This window comes from Populus trichocarpa, chromosome 4 (assembly GCF_000002775.5).
Source record: "Populus trichocarpa isolate Nisqually-1 chromosome 4, P.trichocarpa_v4.1, whole genome shotgun sequence".
In the NCBI taxonomy this organism is placed as follows: domain Eukaryota; kingdom Viridiplantae; phylum Streptophyta; class Magnoliopsida; order Malpighiales; family Salicaceae; genus Populus; species Populus trichocarpa.
In genome coordinates, this window is record NC_037288.2 from 19888995 (window position 1) to 19904207 (window position 15213).

Genomic DNA, 15213 nt, shown 5'->3' on the forward strand with positions numbered 1-15213 from the left:
ATAGCTTCTCCATCTGAATCCAGCTTTAATTTGCTATCTAATGGAGTGGCAGCAAGCTTAATGTGTAACAAACTAGAATCTTGAAGCAGATCTACAATGTATTTTTGTTGGTTTAGAAACAACCCTTTGTTAGAAGTTGTCATTTCAATTCCAAAAAAGTACTTCAAATATCTCATATTCTTGATTGGAAATTGGTGTTGGAGGTTCTTTTTCAACTGAGCAATAGATTCATTGCTATTACATGTGACGATGAGATCATCCATATATATAAAGAACATCAGATTCGACAGTGTGTAAGGTAAGCACTAAGATTAGGATTACCTAGAGAAATAATACGAGACATGACTTTTCGACGAACTTCTTCACGTTAGATTGTGGCACACATATTTGGAAGGATGGGAGTTCAGTATTCATCAGAATGTGACTTCTTCAATCCTCAAAGTCGGGATTAAGGCTAGCCAATAGCTGGAAGATACGGTAATTACATGTATTGTATGAGGTCGATAGATCTCCAATTCACTCAATAGTCTTTTTAAATTTCCTAGTAAGCAGACAAAAGGTTTTCCATCTTGATTAATATTGGCAATGTCTCGATGAATCTGAAAAATCCGAGCAAAGTTGTTTTGGTTTCCATACATATATCACGAACAACATTTCAAGGTCCAAAAAGGACTCAGAGTAACTAAAATTTTCAGCAAGATTGCGCTCCATCGAATTTAAGATCCAAGACATAACTAGCTGATCTTTTGATAACCAGGCTTCATACTCCAGTGAGCTAGCATCAGGTGATTCAATCGTACCATTGATAAATCTCAATTTTAATCTTCCACCAAGAGCAATTGTGATTGCCCTAGACTAAAGAAGGTAATTAAATTCATTCAGCAACATAGAACTCAATTTATGAGCAGTGTTGATATCACCATCAGTAACGTTAGGTAAGGACGTAATTATCTCATTTGTTCTTCCAGCTACATCATGACTCTCAAAGTAGTTATACACAACATTATCTTTAACTACCATCATAATTTCAAAAACTAATGAAATGGACAAAAAAGTATACAAACACAAGACACAAGATATTTCCAATAACCATCATGGTAAGTTTATGAGTAACTCTATTTAGAAAGTCGATCGAATTGGACAAAAAAACCACTATTGGCAATGGCACTAATTAAGTTTCTTGCACGATCTGTGTTGAAAAGTAGTACAAGACAATGGCAGCTACCTAATTTCAAGTGGCCACTTTTTATAGCTCAATTTTAACATTATATATTAACCACGTTTCAATTCGTGCTATCCAAGCTAAGAAATCTCCTGCTCACTCCTATCATCCATGTGTTTCATCAAAAGAGTTCATATGCTGATTTTTCTGGATAAGATCGGAGATAATAGCTAGTAATGTTGTATTGAACATTTAGAGTGTGGTTGTTTTCGTGTTTAAAAAGTAATTTTAATTTTTTTAAATCTTGTTTTTTTAAAAATTATTTTTTTTAATCGTTTTGATATATTAATATTAAAAAAATAATTTAAAAAACAACAACTATCGTCGTATTATCCAAATACTTATACGATAACGTTTGGGAACGCGGTGCAAACCGTGTTTCCAAAAAATTTAATTTGTTTTTCAAAAAATTAATTTTTTTATATATATTTTGAATCGTTTTAATAGGCTGATCTCAAAAATAATTTTTAAAAAATAAAAAAATATATTATTTTGATGTATTTCAATATAAAAAATACTTTGAAAAGTAACCGTAATCACAATCAAGATGACGGTGCATGTAACCACGTTTCAAACAATTGTCGTGTAAAATGCGATCTTGTAATAGGCACCATCGCGTTCGAAGTAAATCATAGGAACCGAAAGATAAATGCATGCATCAGGAGCCGAAATAACTTAGAATCAAGAATGTCGCTCGACAACTAGTCATGGCCATCCATACGGGAGGCTCCGTGTCCTCGTGCAAGATCTCAATGTTGAGTTGACATGATGACTGGCCAGGTTAAGATGGTCCGATTAATATAGGAAAATACAAGGTTGAATGAAACACTTTGATGTAAATATATAAATCTTTACTTTAAATTATTATTTTCTCTCATCATTTTGAATTTATTTATGGGTCAATATAAATATATTTTCAAGACACATCAAGGCTAATATACAAAACTAGGATCAACGACTTTAGAGTTTTTGTCAAAACATGCTCAAGAGAAAAATTATGAACAAAGAGGAGAAAAAAGAGAAGACTAATGATCAATTATTATTTATAGTAGACTAATGATCAAATAAACCCTAAATTAATTGCAATCATTTAATAATTCAACTATCACTTTTGAAAACAAGACGAGTGACTCTTCAAGAACCTAAAAAAATCATAGCCATTTATTCTAAATTTGATGCCAACTGGTGCCATTGTTTTTCAATTTGGGCCCACCGCTTTGGTTATTGCTTCAACAAGAAATTAATTTAAATTTTAATTTTTTATTTTTGAAGTTAATTGATTTTCAAATCAGCGTTTATCACTTTTCTCAACTATGTTAAAATATTTGCTAACGAGTTTTAATTAATTTATAAAAAAAATTATCAAGTATAATTAAACAAAATTATAAATGGAGTCTTATTATTAATTATTTTTATGTATATTTGACAAGTGAAGCCTTGAATAATTTTCATTTTGTATTTGGAATTTTTTGTTAAGTGAGGGCGATTTTTCATTTCATAACACGTCATTAACAATATATTTTATTTATTTTTGAAGCTTTTTTTTGTTAAGTGATGGACAATTTTTATTTTATAAAGTATAATTAATAAATATATCTTATTTATTTTTAGAATATTTTTATTAAGTGGAGGTCATAAGTTATTGCCTAAATTACCTATATGCTCTTCGTTATAAAAAAAGAAAAAAAAAATTCTATGATCGAGCCATTGGGAACAAGAAAATGGAGGTTCCATGTTGGGAGGGATAGGTTGTGACCGTGGTGGAGCAATGGAATTTTTTATTTTCCATGGATGCGCCAACAATACTCGTATAGAAGGACTGTAAAAAAAAATCAAAATAATTTTATGAAATACATATAAAAGTAGTTTAAGAATATTTTTCATCTTTGGGGGAGCGGTGACGGGCCGGCCGGCCGGCCACCCCTTGGCTGCCAGGGGTGTTTGGTGATTCAAAGTAGCTAGCTCTGTTTTTTATTTGGAAAGGAAAAGAAATGCTACCCAAATTAATGTCCAAACAAGCCAAGGGATGTAAATCAGAATGTCAATATTGGAATTCATCATCCCAAATTCATTCATTAAAAAAAAAAAAAAAGTTATCCATAAAAAAGCAACAATTATGAATTATTATTTTCGGTTTGGTTCAGTTTTTACCTATAAAAACAACCAAACTGAAATTCTGTAAAAAAAAAACCCGAAACTAAACCAAAATTGACTCCAACTGACCGGTTTTAATTCGGTTTGATTATTTTAAATTAAAAACTTAAACCCAACTGACTAGTTTCGGTTCGGTTATGAAACTGAAACCGAACCAAATCGAATTTTTTAAAAATATTTTAATTAATTTTTTTATGATTTCGATTTTATTAATTATTACTTTTTTAGTTTTTTCAGTTTAATTAGCTTGTCAATTCTTGTACTGAGTCCTAGCAGCAAGCATATGTGTAGATCCAAGATCAACCTGGGAATAGTTGAACCTAACATCTTGACCACTTCTCTCACGAGGGTCGACAAGGAAGATAAGCGTGCCTAGGCTAACCATTTATGTAAGTTCTTAGATTCTTTCATTTTATTTTATTTTTAATTTAACGTGGGTGTTCGGGCCAGTTTACGCACACCTCGACTAATCCCACGGGCTCTGAAGTTAACGACCATGTAAGTCTCCGGCGGTCATCATATAAACAATCATAGGGCTCGAACCTGAGACAACAAAAAGATCAGATTCTTTCATTTTTAAACATGTTAAAGATGATTTCTAGCACACAGCTGGTGGATCAATTGGAAAATATATATCACGGCTCCATCCATATGTAAAACGTGGAAATCAAGCATAAGACGGGAGAATACCAAACACAATTTAATGAAATTGCTTCGCTCATCTTCACTTTTGCTTGTGTTTTCTCTTTAAATGTTTTTATTTTAAAAAAAATATTAAAAAATCAATACAACCTAATAACTTAAATTTTTTAAATAAAATTAAAAAAACTTTCATTTCAAGGGATGTGTTAGAAAATAACATAAATCATATCTTAAAACTTCACCTAATAACTTAATTTTTTAGATTGAATTAGTTTTTTTAATATGATAGCAGAACTTTGATAAGCAAACGGTCACGAGTTTGAATTTCATTTTTTTTATTTATTTGATAAAAAAATTAATCGTAAGGTAGTATAGATTTGTGCAAGTTTCAAACCTAAATTTTTTTAATTTAAACGAGTGTGTTAAAAAATAATATAAATTATAATATAACTAATTAATAGATGGCAGTCAAAACAACCACTAAATTCAAGTTATTAGTTCAACTATAATTACCACATTATATTTATTTTAATGCAAGAATGTCAAACCACAGCTGATACAAAATAAAATTGGCCTTTTACACTTCAAACGTAAACAAATAAACAAACAAACAAATAAATAAATAAGCCGTAAAGCAAAGCTCTTTCCAAGGGTTTCACACTAGCCGTTTTATAAGATATATAGAATCTTGACAGCAGCCCTTGTGATTAATTGCTGCAGCCGTAAATTAAAGAAGCCGGTACTTTTACTTTAATTTATTACTATATATATATATATATATATATATATATATATATATATATCGCTTTTCAAAAAGTGTGATTGCAACAGGAGGAAAACCGGCTTCTTTGATTTCTATTTTCTATGACCTGCAATTTATTCCACTGCTCTCCGTGCCGTCTGCCTGCCATATGATAGCTATCGTGTGAAACGTGGTATATCTACAGTGGCCTGGCAACTTCTAGCTTCGAAAAATCTGATGAAGTGACAGATTCTAACAACTGATTGAAAGGAAAACCAAGACCTAATTAGAACATCATGGCTCTGTCAACTACATTCTTACATTATGTATTCATGTAGAACATGTTCTTCTACACCATTCAAAGAAAAAAAGAAAAAAAAACCTTATATGTGTGTTTTCAACATATACGAGATTTGATGTCTCTGTATAATGTATCGCTGTGACTCAGGATGGCTTTCCCCTTACAAAACTGAGTGCAAAAAATATATCTAGAGTTGTATTTTCTTGAACTCGTGTTTTCAGTCTCGTTTAACTTTAGATCCAGCCTAGCTCACACGTCTTTTGTCGGGAAGAAAGAGGAGAAAATTTGGACTTAATTCCTAAAAACGGTGCATGCCTGCCTGCTGTGGAAAACTTTGTGTTGTTTTCTCATGCTAGGCTGTAATATGCACGTCCGGCCGACGACGTTTGGGATAAATATATGGTGATTAATTAGGCAAATTAAAGGCAACAAAACGTGGCTAATACTAGCCTAACCATGTTTAATCTGTGTTTGTAACTTTCCCACTTGAATTGGGATTTTTTATTATTATTTTTTGAGATAGTGGAAGGTAATTAACACTTAAAACCAGAAAGATTAAGAAACATGCTCCTCACTCTAATTATTCTCCTATCCTTAATTTTTAATCCATTATTGTATTTATTTTTTTTTTCTCTTTTCGAATTGAAGTGCTCAAGAAAACTTTCCTAAGCATGAGATTATTTTTTATTCGAGTTGTAGTTAAGAGATAGGACTGGACTGTGGGGTGGGAGTATTAGTAAAAAATTATAAACAGGATTAATAGAAAATTACCGTGTAATATAACCTGTCCCATCTTGGGAAACAGAAGTGATGGGTTTCAAGCCCAATTATAACGAAATAGGCTTTATTCTTACCATTCTTATCATGCCCGGCCCATAGTATAATGTCCTGGATCAATCAACGACGTAGGCCCAGGCCCAGGACCAGCCTACGTTTCTTTCGTGCTGGGCTTTAATCACCGTTAATGGTTATCCGATGCTACTTCCAAATCCTCCATTATTCCTATAATTATAACTTAGTATCATAAGCTTATCAAAACTAATCAATTAGTCCCTATATTATCAAGAATTATTAAATAATCCACCATTCAAGGTCGACCATCCTCAATTTTTTTAAAATTTTTCAATTCCAAAATGTTTTCTGTCCTCGTCAAATCTCCCTGGTGACCTACTTCTCCTTTTCCTTTTTATTTCTTAAAAAATAAAAAAGAATTATGAAATTGCCTAATGGACTAACTTAGAAATGCCTATCTAGGCCATGGCACTCATGCAGCCTCCACAGTAGCTGGCTTCACGGTTGAAGGAGGAAGCCTGTATAGCATGGGCCAAGGCGCTGCTCAAGGTGGAGTTCCATCATCCCGGCTTGCAATCTATATAGTATGCTATGTAGATGGGTGTCGTGACTTGGACTTGATGGCTGCATTTGATGATGCAAATATCCAGGATGGTGTGCAAAAACAAAGTATTATAGATTAGTGAACAATGATGCTTAATTTATCATAATAAAATAGGGTAAACATAAAAGTTTTGAAAAAAAAACCTAGAGTTAATGCAAGTTTAAATCTATTAGCATGTAAAATAATAACTCATGACAAATATGTTATCAACACAAATATAATACTAGCATGCATGCTAAGTACATATCTAAACGTATAATTGATACTAATTCAAAATTCCACCATGCATACTAATAATAAAAATATATATGTTTAAATTAAATTAAAGAATAGTACTTATTTTTTGAAGTATTTTAAAGTAATAAGACTTTTGTTCTTGTTAAGGATGAATCATTTGTCCTTAAAGCTTTATTACTCATTACTTGTGCAACTAAGATGTTTACAATATATCTTCCTAGATTCCTACAACATCATCTTGGTTTAGATGCACTTCTAAATAAGCTTTATGAACCAAAGAATATGAAATTTCAATATCCCTCAACAAAATGAATATAAGCTCTAGATTTAGAAGGAAAATCAAAGCATAAAAAAGAATGAAAACACTAAAAAATATATGAGATTAATATCCAAAATATTATTATGAATAATATAACTCATTCACTTTTAATATAAGGATAAAATCTGCAAGGAATTTCATCTAAAATCACTTGAAATGACATGGTAGCAAAAATTCTAGTTTTACCCCGAAAGAAGCCTCGACGATAATTGAGAATATTTCACCTTCCTAGACCGAGTTCTTGACCTAGAAAACTAGAGTTTGTTCATCATAGCAAGCTCATTATAGTAAGCTAGTAGAAATAGACATTATCAAACCATAGCAAACAATAAAAACTAATGCAGCTTATCTTAGGTAAGGCGTACTAAGGGTGTTAATATATTTTTTTTTACGCAACCAGTCCCTTGCCTAAAATATCTAAAAAACAGTTAGGGATTCTAGTAGCCGTAATAGTATGTGGCGACTTCCTAACCAACCAAAAAACCTTCCAGAATCCCATCTAAGAAAGGTCGCCGCAACATCATGTCCCTGTGATGAAAAGGTACAACACTCATATTTAACAAATAATACTCTCATTGACATCATTTGTATATGTCATATTGAATTTACCTTTCATTTCACCAAATAATTGTTAGTGAATGTGACATTTAACCAATTGGATAGTTACACGTAACACTATTTTTTTCAGGTAAAACATATTTATTGATTTGACAAAGTAGACATACTTCATGATATAAAGTCTAAATCAAAACATTCTTGATGAATAAATAAAAATTACATTGAAAAACTAGTCATTGAAATATTAAGTCAAACCACTTATGGTTTTTCTAATATTTGGGGGATCGTAACAGATTGCTAGATATCGTACTTAATTTTTAAATATAAATTAATCAATTGTTAAATTGATAATAAACCAAATTGTTTAATTTATTTAATCTTATTTTATTTAGGATTATGATTTATATTTGGATCAATTTATTAGGGAACCTAATGGGTCACACACATAGCAACCATTGGTCGGAAATTAAAGTGGGATAATTAATCAAGTATGACTTCAATGTAAATAAGTTCTAGAAATTAAGGATTAGAATGTAATTAATATAAGGGATTACAATTCTAGACCTAGAAAAAATCAAGTAGGAATTTAATCGAAAAAATTTCTAAAATTATTCTAAAATAATATATGTAATATTCTTTAAGAGGCAAATTGATATATTGTTATTTATAGGGTTTTTAGATTTTTCTATAACTAGAATGTTATGCCTCTTATTTCCTAAGAGAATGTTAGCACTCTAAGGTATAGTAATCTCTCTCTCTTAAAAAGATTTAGAAGATTTCTCACTAATAATTCATGTGAATTACCGTTAAAGGGCGAACACTAGGACAACTTGTAGTTTGCGACAACTTAGCCCTGAAGCAATTATTCAAAGCCCAAAAAAACATTTGGTCTTCAGGTAATATTTGTATAAACCCTAAATAACTCTAGATATGTTTAATGGGATCCTTAGGACACCTGAAAAATTTTAAATTTATCGTTTTCACTGTTCATGTCTTTCGAGAAACCCGACAATAATCATTTTACCAATCACATATAATTAGGTAAATAGTTTCTATTACGTGAATGCAAGTCAAGGGTTTAATGAGATTAATTTATTATTCACCCGCAATTTGTTTTAATTATAAGTATATTCCATATAAATGTTAAAACAAATATCTTACCATATTTCTATCAGTTGTTGCTTGTACTTAGCTGTATATTAGTGGATGCATGCTGTATTAGGAAGAATTCTCTTCTTTATTTCCTACATATACATAATATACTCATTTCGTTGTAGAAAGTTGTCCATTAATCTAAAAGATTGTGTTTCCATATGTTATGGTTTTTCCATATATTAAAGGGGAAGGGGGTTGGATTAGGTCGAACCGTGACCTGGTGTTTCCATACATCAAGCTGCTAAACAAGATTGGACAACATTATTATCTTACACTAATGGCACTTGTAACTTAGAACAGACATAATGCTTTGTACCATTGTAAGAACTAGGAGGATGGAGGCGGATAGAACTGAGATGAATGACCAAGGACTGCTAAAATAAGTTCGCCTCATTGTTGCCCAGTTGCTGCTGTAATATGACTCTACTTCTCTGAATATCTTGGAGAGATAACACTCTCGAATATTGAAAGCAACATTTTTCCCTAGAGTGTTGAAGAGATCGGCGACGTATTGGTCATCTTGGGAGAATCTTGTGATGATCCCTTCTGAACAAAGAAAAGTAACATCTCTCGGTTGGTTAATGAGACAATTCATGAAAGAGACATAATCGGTGAAGTATTTGGATCTCTTTTCCTCGCAGTGTTCTAGGGCAACACAGTTTACGAGGACGGTGCTTGTGAAGTCATTAATGGTGACGGATGGAATTTCAAGTACACAATTTCGGAAGTTTATATCCAGGAAGCTATCGCACTTTCTCGGACGAAACTTGATTCCTGATGGCCTAAGCTGCGTGACACCTTGAATTGACTGGTCTGATGGATGATATTCCTCTAAATCAATGCAAATGATGACCTGATCTGTGGGAAGGAGGCTCAAGTGGAATAGGTCAAGTAAATGCTTACCATGCCAGGATCCGAACTTGTTCAGGATTTCTGCACGTCTTGGAAAGACTAGATCAATGGCTTTTAATGCAAGTATCGGTAGAGGATCTGGTTCTAGTTTTATATCTCCATTACCGCCAGACAAGTTCAATATTAAGTGGAGAAGGAAATATGGAAGTTGGTTCTCAAACTTAAGGAGATCCCTGATTAGAATCGGGATCAACCAAGGCCTTGTGAAGATGGGGTCACCCTCATCAATCATATCTTCACTATGGTTGAGATTTCGGAGAAGTTCAAGAACAAAGCAACTGTCAAGCAACATCATTTCAACAAAGTCATGACTTGACATAGAGATAGTCTCTGAGTAGCAGTCTCTTATGGACCTTTCGTTTAATTTTAATGCACCAAGATAGTTGCTTAAATCAGTTCTTGATCGAGAAAGAAGCTTACCAAGGAAGAACCACTTGTGGTCTTCAAACTCCAGTACATGATCTTTGCCCCTGTGGTAAGGGCCTAATGACACGAGCTCAGGTTGGTAAGCGTTAGGATTTATTTTGTCAAAGCTACGAGGAAATGGAAAGATGCATATGGATGAACTCCGGCCTCCTTGTCTTTCTATTCCACGCCCTTCCTCAAGACGGCGCTGAATAAGTTTCAAAGAATGTTGATCTGAAAAAAGCGGATAATCATGCTGAAATTCCTCATGCAATAGGCTTTCAGTTGGAGAAGGAACTTGGTACTCCTCTCTATTTAGGTTCGCATATGATGGTCTTGATTGGCCTTCAGGAAAATCCTCCTCGTAGCGTAGGATTTCGGTCGGCACAGAAACTCGGTCCTCATCTCCACTTAGGCTTGACCACGTTGGACTTGCTTGGCCTTCGGGAACTCCCTCCTCTCCTCTCATCTGGCTTGAACTTTCCCCATTTAGCAACGATTTCCCCTTTCTTCTCAGGGTACTCGCATTTGTTCTCATATCAAAATCATCAATTCTCGTTGCTCTTGACTCCATATAACCTTATGGTTCTCTAAGAAGTAAAGTTAGTGAATGCAAGTAGCTTCGAAATGCTTTCATAGTGAATGCAAGAAGCTTAAATATACCTTCAGATTTTCTAAAATGCATTCCCCTAAAAGGAATGACCAAAGAATTTCCATTTCCATAGTTACTTTTAGGTGCTTCCTAGCAAGTACAAGGAAAGTAGGAAATTTACCTGTAATCCTAGAACGCTTGACTTCGAGCAGATAACAACAAGGGGAAGAGGTGGGGAAGCTTCATGTCAAGTCTTGAATACACTTTTTCACTTTTCGTTACACTTTCCTCGTTAACTTGACACTTGACACAAGACACGGTTGTGGCATCATTTAATTTCAACAAGGAAAATTTGTTTTGAAGAAAGTCTTGCTAATTGTTTTGATTAAAAAAATATATATTAATCTTTGTCAAGAATTGAAACTCTTTAATGAATCTTGTTCACATGTAAGAACTGCATTCATGATCTGGTAACAAATCAGCCTGCTAACAGTTCACATATACATTTTCAAACAGGAAAATGCCCAAAAAAGTTGCTCGATATATTTAAAAAAATTTGGCTTCCATCAAATATGGTTCCATATCACAGTAATTTGAAGTTTCACTTCACTGGTAGCTTCGTTCTCATATCTCAATTCGTGGAATCATAGCTACAAATATATCATTAGCAAGCATGAAAAAAAAAACATTCAATTTAAATTATCTTTTTAAATACAGCATAATGGATATATATTTCAACTTTTTCCTCTCATATAAACTTAGTTAGAGTGCTAAGTGAGTTTACTTGATATCATATATATAGTTCAAACTAATCAGGCTCATGCTATGCTGCGAATTAAAATAAAATTAATGTAAAAAAATATCTACATATCACTAATGTTTTTTCTAGTAAAAAAAAAATTTTAACCGTGTGGAGATTGATTCAATATAAATCAGTCGGCTTGATAGATTTAAAGACAACCTAGATGATTAGTGAAAATATATTTGACTCAAAATATATATTTAAGATGAAATTATTTTTATAAACATTGAGACGATAGCATATCGGATTGATTCAGGTCAAACCGAGTTAACCTAACAATCTATATATTGAATCATAAGACCATGATAACTCCATAGAAAGCAAATCAAAATAAATAATGAAACTCAATTTCCAATAAATTCAATGTTAAAGGATAAAATTAAAAAGAAATCAATTAAAAAAATAACACGAGTCAACTCGGGTTAACATGTTAAACTTGTGATCCAGGTCATGAGATTAGGATAACTTAATAGAAAGCAAATTAAAATAAATTATAAAGTTCAATTCTTAATCAACTCAGTGTTGAACGATGAAATTGAAAAAATAAATAAAAAGAATACAAAAAAAATAACTTGAGTTAATTAGGGTTAACCTGCGAAACTCGTAACTCTGGTCATGAGATGAGAATAACCTCATAGAAAACAAACCAAAATAAATCACAAAGTTTAATTTTCAATCAATTAAATATTGAAGAATAAAATTGAAAAAAAAAACTCGAAATCAATCGAGTTAGCTCGTTAAACCTGTAGTCTGAGTCATGAGATTGTGATAACTTTATAAAAAATAAATTAAAAAAGATTATGAAGTTCAGTCCTCACTAAATCTAATTTTGAAGGATGGAATTGAGATTGATAAAAAATATATATATAGATTAGAAAAAAAAAACAAAGAAAGAAAGAAATAAATACTATTATGATGAATAATATTTTGTGAGGAGATATAATATAAAAAAAAATCTTTTATTTTTTTATTAATTTTAAAAAAAATATTATGAAGACGAATTCTTAGAACGATTGCTAAAAAAAAATCTCCAAAATGCACTCATTCATAATAATTACTTTTGTTTAAAATGTATTAGTTCGAGTATAATCAGTTTGTTTAAGAGGGTTTTGAAAGGTAGAGTTGTATGGTTAAATTTAAAATTATTAAACTCGTTGCAGTTAAATCATTGATTAATTAAGTTAATTTAAATTAATCTAAATCAATTAAAAATAATATAATTTTAAAAAAATTCAAATCAAATTATAACAAATTAACTCTAATCTATTTTTTAAAAAATCTAAGTGGATTGCCAAAACAGAATAAGTTTATTAACACTCAAATAATTAAATATCTTAACAGTGTGTTTAAAGGGTTAAAGATTATTAAATGACACAAATAACTTTCACCTAATATCAATTTCTTTATACTTATATTTTCTAGTCTCTACAAAAATAAAATAAAATAAATACTCGTTACTAGAAATTGAGGTATAATAGTCATTTAAGAAAATGTGGCAATTGAGCGCCAAAATCCTTACCTATCCTCATTATCGCCGTATCCAAGCGCCCCTTTCTTTGCTCCTCCATCAGTGATCATGGCAACGTCCGCACACCACGCCTTCCCCAAATTCACTATAACAACTCCCGCTCGTCCCGATTCAAGATGACTCAGTTTCAAATCATTGCGGTGCTGCGCGCGGACGACGACGAAAACCACTGACACCGCCACCGGGACTCAGCGAATCACGGTGAAGAAGGGGAACGATTCGCTTGACGTATGCAGAGTCCTTAATGGTATGTAGAAGACTAGCGGCGGCTGGGGCCTAACTGACAGCGCTGGCCGAGCACTGTAAATTAAAATAAAAATCCCTTACCCTTCTGTTTTGGGGGTTTTTTATTGTTTATGTGGTGTTTTCTTATTGGACAGGAAAGTCCTGGGGCTTATGTGCTTGTCACGTAGGATTTCTTAGTTTACTTTTTTTGCTTTGGTGTCCCTATGGATTTAAGTATTTACTCATTTGCCTCTTTTTTTCCTTCTATCTGTAACTATGTAGTTATATGCTTTGACCAAAATGCCCTCTCCCCCCTTCCATAACTGCGAAGGCCTTTCTATAGAATCAATGGTGGGAGGTGAGGCAAGGAAGCAGATAAGATAAAAGAAAAGTAGTAGAAGGGAAGAGAGTCAAGAGACATGGCTTTGGGGTTTTAAAAGAAGCAAAAACACTTGCCGTTTTTTATTCTTTTTTTTCTCTCTCTCTCTCTATTGAGGCCTTTTTTGCATTTGAAGATGGGTTTTTGTACCATCTAGCAACTTCACCTTTAAGGGCATGGTACTGGCAAGTAGAAGGGTGAGAAAACTGAGTTTGAAACCATTGCAATGTGTGTTGACTGAGGAGGATAACAGGAGAATTGTGGTGGTGAAGAATGGAAAGGATTCATTAGATACGTGTAGGGTTGTGAATGGGATGTGGCAAACAAGTGGTGGTTGGGGAAAGATCGATCGTGACAGTGCTGCTGAAGCTATGCTCAAATATGCTGATGCGGCCTATTTAATGCCATACAAATACGGAGAATAACTTCATTTGTAACTAAATCTCTCTGCTTTATGTTGCAGGCTTGCAAATGAATTATATTGAGCCTTTCTGTCAAGATGAACTCGCTTTGTATAATTTGTAAAATGTATGTTTTCAAAGGTTGACTGATATCAACTTTTTGATGTTTGTTTGAAAAACTGAGTTGCAGGATAAGGAACTAAGGCAACGCCTACAAGATAGTGAGCGCAAATTGGGGTCATCAATGCCTTTAGATGAATCAAAGGAAAGAGTTGCTCAACTTGAATCAGAAGTCACATCTTTAGAGAGGTAAAATCTGGATTGATGGTTATGTTGAGCAGTTGTATATAAGCATAATTAACATCTTTGATTCATTCAAGCATAAAAATAGTGAATACTCATGTTCTTGAGATAATCTTACAAACAACACTTACAATAACCATCTTTATAAGCTTTACAACAATGAAATTATCCTGCTAACACAAATGATGGTTTCAACAAATCAAAGATGCAAATAAAACCCGTGCAAACCTGCAGCTCACGTCCATTTGTGAGCTTTAAAAAATATTTATCGGCGTGACATTCTGACTAGTGTTTTTCTATAAGATAATAAAAAATTTCTTAGAATTGATTATTTATCAGTATGTGTGTGTGCATTCTGTTAAAGCCCGAATAAGGAATCCTTGTGGATCCAATCGTAGCCCAATGTGAACTTCTGGCCTTGACTTTTAGGCCCGGGAACAGCTGAACCACAGCGCAAGGCAATCCAAGTCTACACGATCACGCCTAGCTGGATTTGAGTTTTGATTTTTAATATCAATAAATTTGAGTTTTGATTATTAAAATTGAATAAAACATACTTTTTCAGTTGCTCACAGATCTTCAAGACAACAAGAAAAGCAGCTTCATTGTTGGAGAAGTAGTACTAGGAGCCATATTTACTTTTGAATATCTTGACGATGTTGCAGAAAGTGAAAAAACTAGTCTTGTATTCTGTTGTGTATTATTTAGTCCTGTATCGTTTGTAGCTTGCTATCTTTCTGAAGGTTAAATTACAGGAACCGTCCTCCAAGAATGTTCCAAGTTTCGAGCTTTGATCTTATTTTCATAAAATAATAATAATAATAATAATAATAATAAGAGGGAAAGTTAAAATTAGGAAAAGGAAACAATTGGCATCTAATGTTTAATCAATTTCACATGCATTTTTGGCCTCAAGTGCTTAGTCCTCTGGAAGAAAAAT

The 15213-nt window shown here is 32.7% G+C and overlaps 1 protein-coding gene and 1 long non-coding RNA gene across 4 annotated transcripts; one reads left to right on the top strand and one right to left on the bottom strand.

Moving 5' to 3' along the window:
- Positions 1–8789: 8789 nt before the first annotated feature.
- LOC18097956 (UPF0481 protein At3g47200) lies at positions 8790–13317 on the bottom strand. Of its 3 annotated transcripts, none has more exons than XM_024599972.2 (2): positions 12957–13317; positions 8790–11285 (listed from the first exon to the last, which is right to left on the bottom strand). In XM_024599972.2, the coding sequence occupies exon 2, from the start codon at positions 10615–10617 to the stop codon at positions 9001–9003; it is 1617 nt and encodes a 538-aa protein (XP_024455740.1). In that variant the 5' UTR covers positions 10618–11285; positions 12957–13317; the 3' UTR covers positions 8790–9000. The 3 variants fall into 3 exon arrangements, with proteins under 3 accessions (XP_024455740.1, XP_024455744.1, XP_024455743.1); XM_024599976.2 differs by having other exon boundaries at positions 8790–10633; positions 12957–13253; XM_024599975.2 differs by lacking the exon at positions 12957–13317 and having other exon boundaries at positions 8790–10633; positions 10817–11838.
- A 559-nt stretch (positions 13318–13876) lies between these two features.
- LOC112327315 (uncharacterized) lies at positions 13877–15065 on the top strand. Its single transcript, XR_002981522.2, has 2 exons — positions 13877–14279; positions 14839–15065. It is a non-coding gene; the product is annotated as an uncharacterized LOC112327315 (long non-coding RNA).
- Positions 15066–15213: the final 148 nt, after the last annotated feature.